Raw genomic sequence first — 15,326 nt, forward strand, 5'->3', positions numbered from 1 at the left:
GAGCTGAAGCCAGCGTTTGATGAGAATTAAATTAATGCAATGATTCCGTCCGTCGTTTGTCAAATAATTGGTTCAGGAAGTTATAACATGTTTTCTGATCTTTGTGTGTGCAAAGTAAAGAGGAAAACAATCTATTTAAACATATGTAGCTAAAGAGCACCTGAAGTTATGCAAATGCCAGACTCGATAATAAATAAACGAAAATAAATACTTCGTTTAATACGTAAGTAAAAGTCCAGAATTCAAAATGTACTTGAGTAAAAGTATAAATATTGTAATGGCATCAAAATGTACTTATAAGTTTTAAAGCTCACAATGCATCGCATTGTAGAATCATGTATAGTCGACTACTGTCAAATGACCGAAATGTATTGATGTATTGATTAGGGCAGATTCATTGATTAGGGCAGATGAAGTGCAAATTAATGCAAGTCAAAATAATACTTATACGTACGAGGCCTAGCTACTTACGTAAATGTACTTATTTACTTTACACGACTGTCTACATATGACTTTGCCGTAGTCGATTACCACATGAAATAACGGAAAGAGGTCTGGGTGACAGTAGGTTATCGTTACCAAAAAACAAAAACAATCCTCATGAGCTCTGGAAGCTACTAAACAATCAACTAAGCTATGGTCAGAAACTAAAAACCAGATTTTCGAACATAAACATCAAATCTGACAACACTCTCATCACTGACAACCTTGATGTGGCCAACTACTTGAATATCTTCTTTACAAACATAGCAACAACTCTGGTTAACAAACTGCCCTCCCACTCTGGGCTCTTTGGTGTAGAGCACATTACAACCTTCTACAAAAACCTAGGTGTTTGCAAAGACGATTTTAAACTAGTTATGGTAACAACTGATGAGATAATTAAGAAACTGAGTGCCCTCCAACCCCACAAGGCCACAGGCCATGACAACATTCCCTCCAAATTTCTCAGAGACTCAGCCATCTCTATAGCTCCAATCATCACCCACATAGTAAACCTCTCCATCAAACAGGGACAGGTCCCCCAACATTTCAAACTGGCCAAAGTAACCCCCTTGCACAAGAAAGGGAGTAAATTAGACCCCGGCAACTACCGCCCTATTTCTATTCTTAGTTCCATCTCGAAAGTGATGGAAAAAATAGTCTATGAACAGGTTGAAAAGTATCTTGCCACTAACAAATTATTGTACGAGTTCCAATCTGGCTTCAGAACATCCCACTCCACTGACACATGCCTTCTCTATTTAAGCGACCACATCAAACAAGAGGTGGACGCTGGCAAATACTGCGGCATGGTCATGCTGGACCTCCAAAAGGCTTTTGACACCGTGAACCACTCCATACTGGTTAACAAGCTAAAAGCAATTGGTTTCGATAGCACATCAGTGAGCTGGATGCAATCCTACCTGGAGGGGAGAGAACAGATGGTGGAAGTGAACGGAACACTGTCCCCCCCCCTCCCAGTGAGCTGTGGCGTTCCACAAGGAAGCATACTAGGGCCTCTACTGTTCCTAATATATGTAAACGACATGACTTCAGCCTGTGACTGCAACTTGTTCCTGTTCGCAGATGACTCAGCACTGCTGGTCTCGGACAGGGACAAACTGCAGGTTGAAAATGCCCTCAGCTCTGAACTCGGTAGAATCTGCACCTGGCTCGCTGATAACAAACTATCTTTACACCTGGGAAAAACTGAATCCATTCTCTTTGGCTCTATTAGTAATCTCAGCAAGGCAAATGGCTTCTTGGTTAGAGTGGGTGACAATGTTATCACACGTAAAGATGAAATTACCTACCTAGGTTCCATCCTGGAGGCTAATCTTTCCGGTGATAAAATGGCCACCAACGTAATCAAAAAAGTCAACCATAGAACAAGATTCCTCTACAGGATCTCCTCACTGGTCAACAAAAACACCTTGAAGACCTTAACAGGAGCCCTTGTACAGGGTTTCTTTGACTATGCATGCACCTCCTGGTACCACAGCACCTCAAAGGCCCTTAAAACCAGGCTCCAGACTTCCCAAAACAAACTGGTCAGGCTCCTACTTGATCTAGCCCCCCGAACCCACCTCACCCCTGCCCACTTCGACAGGCTGGAATGGCTTAGGGTCGACGACAGAGTACAGCAACTTGCAATGGGTCTGGTCCACAAGATTCGATACACCACCAAGATACCCATGTACCTGTCTAGATACTTCCTTAATGTTAACGAAGTCCACACCCACAACACCAGAGGGAGTGCAACGAACCATGTACAACCCAGATTCGGCACAAACAAGGGACTAAATTCTTTTCGCTCCTATGCCACCAAAATGTGGAACGCCCTACCAACTGTCATTAAGACATGCGAATCCCTTGACTCCTTCAAAACCGCTCTCAAAGGGCACCTACGGATGGCTGCAATTCGAAACTGGCCCCCGTCAAATCTGAATCCCCCCCCCCCCCGCCCCCCCCTTTTTTCCCCTCACTGTATATATTTCTTTTCCCTTTTTACCTCCTTTTTGATGAATTCCTGTTCTGTCTATAGAAGTGTCTATTTGTACGTCTCTAAATGTTTTGATGATTTGAACATGGTGGACCCTGTTGGAAACAAGTGTAATGCTTAATTGGGTCGTCCACTCACAGTTAACAGCCTTTGTATTGAGTTTGTGCTTGAAATGTACTGTAATTCTGCAAACTGTTAATAAATTCTTCAATCAATCAATCAATCAAGATATATTACTATCATAGATATATGTCCATGATTACTATGACTCTAGCGCCACCTCCTGGGCTCCCCATGACTATTCCCATCATCACATTTGGGTCTTCTTCACGTGACATACTAAGTGTCGGTCCTCTCCTTCTTCAACATACTCCTTGTCCAGAACCAGGAAACGTCGTCTAGCTGTTGTTGCTGCAGCTGCTGCGCCAAAGGTAAATCAAAACGGGCTATTATCATCAATACATGTTCCACACATTTATAGGGTATTTTTGTCAGTTGTACAAATGGCAGCAATTATATCGGCATCCACCACCACGTTGTCACACTTTTTGAGAACGTGGAATAGTTTGTGAACGAGCAGATGACTGAGAAGTTCCAAGTTGCGACTTTCATAATATGACATTTTCTTATCGCACCTGCAAGCACAATTAACGTATTTTACAACAACTCCACATATAGATTGATCAAAAATCACAATGAGGACTTATAACTCCTAGACTAAACTACTATAGGAGGAATAAGAACACAGTGACCTATTCTGTGCTCTCCAGGCTGTGTCAATATACAGTTGCATGATTTCCGCATTGTACCACTCCGCAGGATGTGTGTGTGCATGTGTGTGTGTGTGTGTGTGAGAGTGAGAGAGATATGTATTCTGCTGTGATAGCATATATCGCAGTATACTATACGCAGACATTTTCATAAATGTCTGGCTTAAATTCTGAAAAATAATGTTTTGAAATTTGGAAGATTTAAATTTAAATTTAAATTGAAAATGTATGGCATAATGATAGGTGTGGATGAATCAATGTACATAATTATTTCATATTTGTATGTCAGATTTCTTTAATATACTCTGCGTAATAATACATAGGCCTAATTGTATGCCTTGCATTATAAATAGAAATAGCATTGTAACGTTCCATGACTGTTACAGTAGTTTCACACTGTCTTGCTGTCATATCTTACTGCCTGCTTGTATCTTTCATATTTACTAAGGAACAGTTTTCAAAAGAAATCACTAAATCAAAAAACATTTAACTTAATTAAGAATAATCGTACTGTATTTCAGAGAATCCAACCTGATTTATCGTAGGACAGTGTCACTTAAAATAGCAGATCTACAAAACCTTCTGTATAAATTAATCATGCGACTTTGTCATGACACCCGAGCTACACCAGGCTTTTCACGCGCGTTTACGCACACACGCAAGCCCTGCATACGCACACTTAAAGTAGGACTGGACCAGTGGGGGCGCTGGGGGCACTGGGGGCGTGTTCTCTCCTCTGCGTCATCAGTGCATACCCGAGCTGGGGTTGGCGACAGGGCCTTTCTGTGTGGAGTTTGCAAGTTCTCCCTGTGTCCTCTAGGGTAGGTACCCACTAGGCCACTACCCTCACTAAAAACATGCAGTAAACCTGGTCTCTAAACTACCTCCCCCTGCCCAGCCGGGGCGCCTGATGGAGGGGAAAGGACCTGGTCGGAATAACGTGTTCCTTCCACACGCTACATCCAGCCGGGAAACTCCCCTGTCAGGTGAAAAGCTTGGACTCCTCAAGCATAGAAGGAAGCATGAGGTCAGTCAGACAGAGGAAGAGGAAGTGTAGCGCCCAGGATTACATTAGATAATTGACACTGGGTGAAAAAATGGGTTGCAAAATCGTGGGATAAAAAAAATATATATATATAAAAATGTGTGTGAGATCAGTTTTAGGTGATAAGGTGTAAAGGTTTTTTTGTATTTTTTGTGTACAGCACTAAAGTGGATTCGATTGGAGTATGAATAGGCCTAGGAATGCCCCGATCACGTTTTTTGCTCCAGATCCAATTCAGATTATTTGATGTTGAGTATCTGCCAATAGCGATTTTTCCCGATCCGATATTTATATTTTTATAGAACACTTGTCTTATGCCATATCACAATTGTACAATATCCAAAATCACAGACAATATCCAGTCTAATATCATGATATGGATATTAACATTGATACTAGGGATGTCCCGATTTTGTTTTTGTTCCAGATCCGATTCCTATCTTTTGAAAATGATGTGATCGGCCCCCATTTCCGATCACGTGATCAGATCAGGACAACCCTAAATATACAAGTAGCCAACTAACTGAAGGTCACTGTGTTTTCCACCAGGCATCCACCATGTCCTACCAGGCTGGAACTCAGGAGGAGCCCAGCGCTCTGGCTCAGAACATCAGCTCCAACATCCAGAAAATCACACTGCTGAGTAATACACACACACACACACACACACACACACACACACACACACACACACACACACACACACACACACACACACACACACACACACACACACACACACACAAGCAATTTTATTGTATATCTGTACAAACATTCCAAATATTTCTATGTACCTATCTCACCAGCGGCAGAGATACAGAGAGGCGTGTCTCAGCTGGGAACAGAGCAGGACTCCAGCCAACTGCGACAGACACTGTGAGTTACCATCCCTCGTCATCCTCTCTATTCAGCCTGTCAGTCTGTTAGACTGCAGTGGTTCCCAAACCTTTCAGCTCAAGACCTAACAGTGAAATTTGATGTCTCCTCGGGACGCAAACTACTAGTGAAAATAGCTGATCTACAAGGAAACAACGCAACGCGTTGCAAAATTCTCTCTTTTTTGAGTGGTGCAACCACTCCCTTATGGAGCTATGTGTGTGGGTGGGTGGCTGGGTGGGTCTGAGCACGAAAACAGCATGGTTGTTTTTCACCACCTGTGCGCAACCTAACACACACACAAACACACACGCACATATTAAGTGTATATATGATGATTTCGGGTGTGCCAGTAGTACAGTATCGGCATAAAAAGGAGAAACAGCGCCCTCTGCTGTTTCCTTTGAATTTGCCTCTGGGGGCAGGCCTCAATAGAAATGTGTATAACAAGGAAGTGTACAGAAAGAAGAGACATCGCTGACATCATGGAACGCGCCACGACACTTTCATGGGATGCAAATCTCACACCGGACGTTCCATGAATACATGGCAGTGTGGTTGAACCAGCTCGTGAACAAACATTATTTCTGAACAATTGAGACTTTGTCATATAATCAGTTCAGGAATATAAAAGAAGACATATCACAGGTTGTTTTCTAATCACTTGCTTTACGATGTGCACAGTAAGTACATCACTTTATTGAGCTGAGCATCTAAACAGCAGTAGGTATCGTTTCTCTCTCTGAGGTATCGCAGGATTTGGCTGCCAGACAGGAAACGGTGCTATCTATTTTGTGCTCTTTAGATACCTCTATAAAATTACACAGTGTACACATCGAAAAGCAACACAACGGACAATGTATTATATGTCTTCTGTTATTTTCCAGAAGCGATTACTTTACAAAAGGTCTCAGGCATTCAGAAATAGTGTTTGTTCATGGGCTGGTCACTGGGCTCTCATTGACACCACCAATGCATTCCACCGAACTTCCGGGTGTAGTTTGGCTCACACGGTGCGACGAATCTGCCGTCTGGAATTGCATTATAGCGAAAATGACGTTGGTGACCTTACCTCCTTTCCATATACCTTGGTGTATACCAGGATGTTGGCCCTCAGCCCTTCCTGTGGTGCGCCTGTGTTTTCATTCCCACTATCAACCAGAGTAATATAGTAAGAGAGTGTATATATGATGATTTCGGTTGTGCCAGTAGTACAGTACAGTAGACTGAGTAGAGGGTACTAGCGTTGACTCCCATTGTAACAATGGAATGCGGAAGTGTAACAATGGAATGCGGAAGTGTAACAATGGAATGCGGAAGTGCTCGTTCTATCTCTTTTTTTTTTTAAATTTGTTTTTTTTGTGGCTTTCGCCTTTATTTTATATTTTTTTATGGAGGGACAGACAGTAGGCTGACAGGAAATGGGGAGAGAGATGGGGGAAGACATGCAGTAAAGGCCGTCGGGATCGGGAGTCGAACCCGCGGCACACTGCCAGACTGGATTACCAGCCAAGGTGCCTGGACCGCTGAGCCACGGCCCAGGCCTGCTCGTTCTATCTCAATGGAATAGTTCCATTGTTTGGAACTATAGCCCATAGGCACCCGCATTGTGGAGAGATCAAAGCGTGTCACTACTCTCCTACTCTGCTATCAACAATGTATACACGTTCTGAATGGCGCTGCTGACAGATTTGGTAGCGCAGCTCAGAATCTGTTCTTGAGAGATTAGCTATTTAGTGACCCATAAAATATTATCCGTGACCCACAAATGGGTCCCAACTCACTGTTTAAAGGCTCTGGTTATAATTTAAATGGAAACAAAAAACCATCACAGAACTTCACAGGTTATAGAAAGTTTCAGGTAGGTGACATTTCTGGGTTTCCCTTTGTAGTCGAAAAGGACCAATAGAAAAGGCTAGAATACCCGGCCTAAATCGTGATGATAATTTTTGGGGGGGCTGTGAATTATCTTCAGTTCAAAAAGGTAGAGCCTGCACACCAAAGCAGGTAAAAGGGCTGTGAATATCTCCCAGCTATCAACCTGTCAGTTGATCTTTCAGTCTGTTTAATAACATCATACTGTAAATGCGATCCTGTTAGTGATTCTCTGTTATGTGTCATGTCGGTTTTGGGTTTCCAGACAACAGAAACAGCAGCAAGGCAACCAGCTCGCCAAGGAGACAGACCGACTCATGAAGGTGTTCAGCACATTGCCTGTTGGCCCTGATCAGGTACTGTTCTGGACCCTGACCTCTTTAGTTTAGACATATGCACCTTGTGATTGGTTTGTGTTATTTCATCTCTTTTTTGAAATGGTATATTCCAGGTGTGTCAGGGGATTGATTGAAAAATGTATTAACAGTTTGCAGAATTACAGTACATTTCAAGCACAAACTCAATACAAAGGCTGTTAACTGTGAGTGGACGACCCAATTAAGCATTACACTTGTTTACAACAGGGTCCACCATGTTCAAATCATCAAAACATTTAGAGACGTACAAATAGACACTTCTATATAGACAAAGAACAGAACAGGAATTCATCATAATGGAGGTAAAAAGGGAAAAGAAACATATACAGTGAGGGGAAAAGGGGGGGGGGGGGGGGGGGCGGTGGGGGGGGAAACTGAAAGCAATTTAGTTCATTCCCTCATTGCCATTTGAGAAGCAAGCATGCAGCAGAGTGTTCTCCACAGCTCTCCAACGTTTTATGTTTTGGTGTAGATATGTCTGTAAGTAAACTCAAATGTGATTATGTAAAACTGTTAAAGAAAATGAGTTGAGAAAATGTTTGAACTGAAATGTGTATGTCAATCTAGGTACTTTGTAACTAACTAATTACCATGTGCCATGTTAGCTACAGCCTACAGGAGTTTACATGTTTTCAGTAGTGAACAAATATCAGAATGTTGTTTGTAACCTTACTGTGTCTGTTACTAGTGTAGCAGTTCATTTGTTTGTATCTCATATTTTCATGTTTTCATTTGAGTGTTTTTTCTGAAAACCATGTTTTTGTTTGTTTATGTTTTACAGTCTTACAAAAATCCAAAAATCTACAGTAAAGATTACTCTTCTCAAGAAATGTCTTTATTATTGGAGTTGTACACTATCTGTCTAGCAAGTGTGAGGACAGAATAGGTACCATAACGCTTAATCTAGTAGCAGAACCCTAAGCCAGGGAAACTGATAAACTAGTCATGATGGTCAGTCAGTTCCCTTCCATTTTTTTTTAAATGTTTTGTGGCTTTCGCCTTTATTATTTTATAGAGGGACAGACAGTAGGCTGACAGGAAATGGGGAGAGAGATGGGGGGGGGGGGGGTCAGTTCCCTTCCTGACTACCACTTTACACCTGGTGTCCCTATTTTGGGCATGTCATCATTCATAGGTGATCATTTTCTCTTTTTTTTGTGCTTTTAGCGGCAGAGAAAGATCCAGAAAGAACGTCTGTTGAATGAGTTCTCCAGTGCCCTGAACACCCTGCAGAGAACCCAGCGTCAGGCAGCCGACAAAGAAAGAGAGTTTGTTGCCCGAGTCCGAGCCAGCTCCAGGGTATCGGTGAGTAGACGGTCATATTGACTCCTGAATGTTACATTGAACTCTGAGAGACTCTTGGAGTTATAAATGTATAAATTAACATGGGGATGTATTGTGTACAGTATCTTCACATCACTGAGGACTACTGTATTATTGTGAAAATTGATTTTGTGTCATTGCCGTCAGAGACCTTATTTTCTTCTGGAAATCAACAGTTCTAATTTAAATTAAATGATTATATTGCTTATTAGCAGTACAACCTATTAATATTTATTAGGATTTGAGTTGATTTACCTTCTGAGACTGCACTAAAGGTACCACTAGGTGGAGACTGGAGACTGTCTGTGTGTAATTTCATTTCCACATATCGCACTGCAGTACACACTACTGTTGTATTTGCCTTGATCATGTTCTGTTGATATCTCGGTGCAGACCCATACTGCCTTCACTCGTCTAACATATGCTGGCTGAACTAAAAAGGGAGTAAAAGGGAAGGCAAAGTTTGATAATCTTACGTCTGACACATTCCACTGCCACTGCGTCATACTGTACCAATGTTAATAGAAACTAATGGGGTCAGGTAGCCAGTATCTGCTCTCAGTAGAACCTGGCCAGCTGACTCCTATTGACAAGAACCAAGCTAGGTATGTGCAAGTACAAACTAACAAAACTCACAAATGTACTGTAGAGGGATCAAGACAAAATATGTTCCATTGCACACAAATATGCTAAAAATCTTGTTTTATGTTTTTTTTTAATTATTTTTTACTAAAGAGTTATTAGAATTGTTGAACTGACAGGAATCTTTTAACCAACAGACAGACCAGCCGGAAGATCCCTTTGGAAATGCGTCTTTTCTACAAAGGTTATCATTTACGTTTTTTACAACTATGCATTTGCATCATGAACCTCAAAAGTATTATGGCATGTAAAGTTTCAACTAGAACTAGACTGCACTAGTGACAAGATGAGAATTCTACTACACTGCCTGAAGCAACCGTGTTTGATGGCCGAGTTTCATCAATGTTTGGCATGGGGAGTTTCTTCACCGCCTTAGTTAACCTGACTTCTACTCCTCCGATTTATCATTCCCGTCCCCAAGCCCACAGGAGTCCCTAATGAAGTGACAAAGATAACCTGTCTGTCTTCCCCCAAGCATGGCCAGTTCATTATAGACCACCACGTGGTGGTGGACACTGGTAGCTCAAGCTCCATCTAATATAATTGACTGAATGGTACTGTCTATCATCATATGTGTTGGGCATTCTAATGACTTCCAGGAGAAGACTCAGAAATAAACCACCTCTACTAGATAAAATAAATAAATAATAATAATATATAAAAAAGGACCATTCCCATTAAAATTGGTTGTTGTGTTATTCATTGATCATACAGCTACAGTTTTGTACTTGCAGTGACTCACAGATGCAGGCTCAGAGTGAAGCCATCACAGAAGAGGACCTGATGCTGATCCAGGAGAGAGAGACTTCCATTAGACAACTGGAGGTAAAGAAATACCACTCACGATAATATCAGACACCTGAAGCAGCACATCTGAAAGCTGCATGGAGGGATATTTTTGATTGTCACAAGGACTGCCCCATATAAAGATTTAATGCTGCCGACCAATAGTCCCAATGCACGGCAGTGTTATTCCAATTAAATACGTTGATATACTTTAGTCGACCAGGGTCCAGCAGGCGACCAGGGTCCCGCAGGCGTCTATATTTGGGTCCCCTCCTTTTTTCCCTCTACACTACACACCAAATCACTTCTGCAATGTAGATTGTAGATAGAGGCTAGTTATGGCAAATGCTCCCTTATCTTTTTTTTGTCTATTATGATATTCCCAGATGGTTCATGGGTTTTAAGGGACAGATCAATTTAGTTCAGATTAAACTAGAACAAGAGCCATCAGCTTCAGGGTGCCATGCTGGGTCAACCAGTTTACGTTATTCGCACTCAAGACATGTCATGTTACATACTGTATGACATTCACTGTCTCTGCCACGCTCTCTCCTGTCTGTCATGCAAGGCGCCAAGGCGGTACACATTGAAAATAATCTTTAAAAAACGAAAATTTATCAAGCTTTGTGTTTCTCTATTCAGTCTGACATCACGGATATCAACGACATCTTCAAAGACCTGGGCATGATGGTCCACGAGCAGGGAGATGTTATTGGTAAATACATACGTCGGTCCAAGTGCTCCAAATACAACACATTGAATAACATTCTCACTGTTATTTTAACCGAGTGTGTAAAACTAACTAGAGTTAAACTAACTTCACTGTGCATAATAATATACTGCTACCACCTAGTACCGTATGTGTCCCTTAATGTAACTTAACATGTACTGTATGTGGTTGACTCCCTGTGCCATGCAGACAGTATAGAAGCTAATGTGGAGACTGCTGAAATTAAGGTGCAATCCGCTACTCAGCAACTGGCACAGGCTGCAAGCTACCAGGTAAGAAAGATCACATAATTATAGTTTTGCACGAGAGACAAGAAGAGGGTGAAAGACACTGAAATAGGAAGAGAGGACAGGGGAGAAGACTGGGAAACTTGTAAATGTGTGAATGTAACATACAACACTCGCCCTCCCTTTAGTCTGTAATCTCTTAGCCAATTATTAGTAAACATGCCTCGTTATTTAAGGATTAAGACGATAAAGAAGGTAAATAGAACTGAGAGGGAAGGTGATATGCTGATACTATGGAAGGTGATATGGGCTGTTCCCACCCAATCTGAGACAAACAGCCCATACCCAGCGACAGAAGGACAGAAATATCCATTTGTCTGACATGTGTATTATACATTTTATTGCATACTGTACTCCTCAGGGGTAGAACTACAGTATGAGCTGTACTAAACGATAAACACTCAATGTCTTGCTATGAAACCAAAGTGGATGCTTAAAGCTGCAGTCTATAACTTTCGTGTCCTCCTACCTGGGAATCGAACCTGGGTCCAATACAGAATATACTGTACATTTCTCAGTAGCAAAGCAGGTAGACCACTCGGTCTCACTCATGTTTTTTTTTTATTGCTGGGCTGTTGTAAATGTATAATGTGTACTAAGTAAATGTATTCAATTACCCTTGTTAAGTAGCATTGTGGGGTATTTAACAATGTCCTTCAACTGCTACATCTCAGAGGTAAATCTTATACTTTGTACTGTAATAAAATTATTTGACACAAAGTTGACAACTTTAGTTACTAATTACTTGACAGATTTACGGATGCCTCTATTGTTATTTAATTCACTCAAAACATACATTTTGTAACCGAGGATCATATCGTTTCGAGAAATGAGCCGCAAATCTGCGTTCTCATAGACGGCATAAGCCAGCTAAATTTTCATTTCATTTCCGTTCAGTTTTTCTTTTCTTTTTTCATCGCACCGCAACCAGAGTGTTACGAGTGCATACAGGACACGGTTGTGAACCGTAATCAATTGATATTAATGCAAAACACCCTTCAACCACTGGCAACGTTCTGGCTGAATCCTAAGAACACTATTATGGCAACACTTAATAATTCATTGATGATGTTGTTTCTCCCAGCAAAGTTCCCGTAAGAAGATCTGCATATTGGTCATCGTACTGGCTGTGGTTGGTGTTGTTGTAGGACTCATCATCTGGGGAGCCACCAAATGAAGACCTCCTCCTTCCTCTTCCTCGTCACAAAATTATTATTATTATTATAATAGCAGTGGTTTTCAACCAGTGGTCCGTGGACTGTACTATTTGAGGGGGTTCCAGGTGTTTCCCAGCTAAATGATGGAGAGTTGGTAACCAAATGGACCCTAATTAGATATTTAACCCTTATATGTCTTTAATTCCTGAGAGTGTAAAATGAAACCAAATGGACCCTTATGGGTCTATTTGGTTTGTACATTCTCAAGAGTTAAATTATTGTTAAACATCTGCATTACTTAACTTACAAGAAGTCTACACAATTAGAGAACGTAGAAGAATTCTTAGTTTGATCGTTTGCCTGCTATCTCTCCTAATGGTACCAACTTCAATACAGCATGGAATTGTGGACAATCGTATCCATCCAATCGTATCCACAAAATATAAGTTTTGGAACCGAGAGGCTAAATCTCATCAAATGGTGGTCCGTGGCTCAAATGCAGAATAAATAATGGACCTTGATATGAAAAAGGTTGAAAACCACTGTTATAGAGCACCGAAGTCTGACGTAATTTACACATCCTACCTGGGTCACGTCCCCCCTCCTCATAGACTTGGTTAATATCAAATAAGAACTGTGTTCCAAAAGTAAACCATTGAACCCGCCCGTTTGACTCATATGGATATGACGACGCATCAACTGATGCAGAGAAAACACTGTTACTGCTGACAAATTAGTAACATTTTCACCAGAAACAGATTGTATCAACATGAGTGACTTTCTATCGTAGACGATACAGAGCCACCTTCCCTGACAATATCGCCAAGACCATTTGTTTATTTTTTTCGACCACAATTCTAAGATAACCCAATCTTAGTCTCCATAGAGAAATTACCAGGGGACGAAGGAGTGACATCAGGACTTTGGTACTCTATTCATTCTTCTCAGAAATCTTTTGTACAAAAAAGGAGAGAAGATCTATTAATGGGCTTATGTTTAACCCAGAGCAGTGGTTTTCAACCTTTTTCATATCAAGGCCCATTATTTATTGGGTATTTGGACCACAGACCACCATTTGATGAGATCTAGCCTCTAGTTGGATTTTGTCCACAATTCTGTATTGATTTTGGTACCATTAGAAGAGATAACAGGCAAACGTTGAATTGTGTAGACTTCTTATAAATGAAGTAATGCAGATGTTTAACAATAATGTAACTCTTGAGTGCGTAAAATGAAACCAAATGGACCCGGGAGGGACCATTTGGTTTCATTTTACGCTCAAGAGTTGAAGATCTATAAGGGGTCATTTGGTTACCAACTCTCCATCATTTATCTGGGAACACCTGGAACCCCCTCAAGGCCCATTGGTGTCCCTGGACCACTGGTTGAAAACCACTGACCCAGAGCAATGTCTGACATGTGTATTATTCATTGTATTGCATACTGTACTCCTCAGTATGTACTACAGTATGTACTGTACTAAACCAGTGGTTTTCAACCAGGGGTCCTTGAGGGGGTTCCAGGTGGTCCCCAGCTAAATGATGGAGAGTTGGTAACCAAATTGACCCTTGTAGATCTTTTAACACTTGAGAGTGTAAAATTAAACCAAATGTACGGGTCCATTTGGTTTAATTTTTTCGCTCTCAATAGTTACATTATTGTTAAACATCTGCATCACTTAATTTACAAGGTCTACACAATTAGAGAATGTAGAAGAATTGTTATTTTCATCAACGTTTGCCTGTTATCTCTCCTAATGGTACCAACATCAATACAGCATGGAATTGTGGACAAAATCTTATCCAACGACACCACAATATTCTTTAGTTTTGGGTCTGAGAGGCTAATTCTCATCAAATGGTGGTCCGTGGCTCAAATGCTGAATAAATAATGTACCTTTATATGAAAAGGGTTGAAAACCACTGTACTAAACGATAAACACTCAATGTCTTGCTATGAAACCAAAGTGGATGCTTAAAGCTGCAGTCCGTAACTTTCGCGTCCCCCTACCTGGGAATCGAATCCAGGTCCCCTGCTGCTGCTGAGCTAATGCAAAGAAAGCCTATTTGGCCCGAGGATACATTGAATACCACTTGTCAACCAGAAGTGGTCCTCAGAATATACAGTACATTTCTCAGTAGCAAAGCAGGTAGACCACCCCATTATGGATTGCAGCTTTAACTCTAGTTGACTAGTTTTAATCAATTGATTTGTACGTTTTATTTTCTACAGAGCTTCAAATCGGATATAGACTATGATTGTGCAGTAGATGAAGTTACTGACCTTGTAGCGTTCAGCTCAGTGCCAGCCATGTTTGCTCCACAAACACATTACTTGGTTGTTGTCAGGTAACTGTTAGCCTCGGTACCCAGGCTTTTATTATTGTTCACATGGTAACTGTTGATTCTTTGTCAACTGGTGTTGAGGATATGGATCGTCTCACCATTGATAGAGATTATGAACGGTATTGTTGCATAATTTACAGCCATCTTCCTAAATCTAAATGAAACCGCAATATAATACAACATTCCATCTCTTCTAAATGTAATAGAGGTAGTAGTTAGCAGTATGTTTGAAAATGACAGAGAAGTCCTACTCTGAAGTGCCTTTTATATTAATGAAGTTATGATTTATGCTCGATTTATATTTGAGCGCCATGTTCGTAATTTACACAACCAAGTGTAAATCAGGCTTTACACTCCTATGATAAATGGACTGCTACAGTATGTGTCATATGTAAATACTGCAGAACAAGGTCAAATTGCGTGTTTTGCATGGTTTTGCTCCAGCCGGTGTACAGTAGCTGTTGAGCCACACCGAACACTATAAAGGAGGGCAGGAGAGTAGTTATGTAATGTCACCTAAATACATTAAATGTGATTTGTAGTGCTGTGGTGCTTGCCATCCACCTAGTACTTCATGTGATATAAACTCACAATTTAGATTACTTGCTTTGATTTTTTCCACTGTTAT

At 41.1% G+C, this 15,326-nt stretch overlaps 1 protein-coding gene across 1 annotated transcript; it reads left to right on the forward strand.

Annotated features, from left to right (window-relative positions):
• The first annotated feature begins 134 nt into the window (after positions 1–134).
• On the forward strand, positions 135–15,006 carry stx7l (syntaxin 7-like). The gene is made up of 11 exons (XM_079525763.1): positions 135–223; positions 2,868–2,916; positions 4,850–4,943; positions 5,107–5,176; positions 7,317–7,407; positions 8,596–8,733; positions 9,531–9,577; positions 10,128–10,218; positions 10,822–10,894; positions 11,099–11,181; positions 12,281–15,006. Exons 3-11 carry the CDS (start codon positions 4,859–4,861, stop codon positions 12,371–12,373), a joined length of 771 nt encoding a protein of 256 aa, XP_079381889.1. The 5' UTR covers positions 135–223; positions 2,868–2,916; positions 4,850–4,858; the 3' UTR covers positions 12,374–15,006.
• Positions 15,007–15,326: the final 320 nt, after the last annotated feature.

The sequence above is a fragment of the Electrona antarctica genome (genome assembly GCF_951216825.1).
Source record: "Electrona antarctica genome assembly, chromosome: 17".
Lineage (NCBI taxonomy): Eukaryota > Metazoa > Chordata > Actinopteri > Myctophiformes > Myctophidae > Electrona > Electrona antarctica.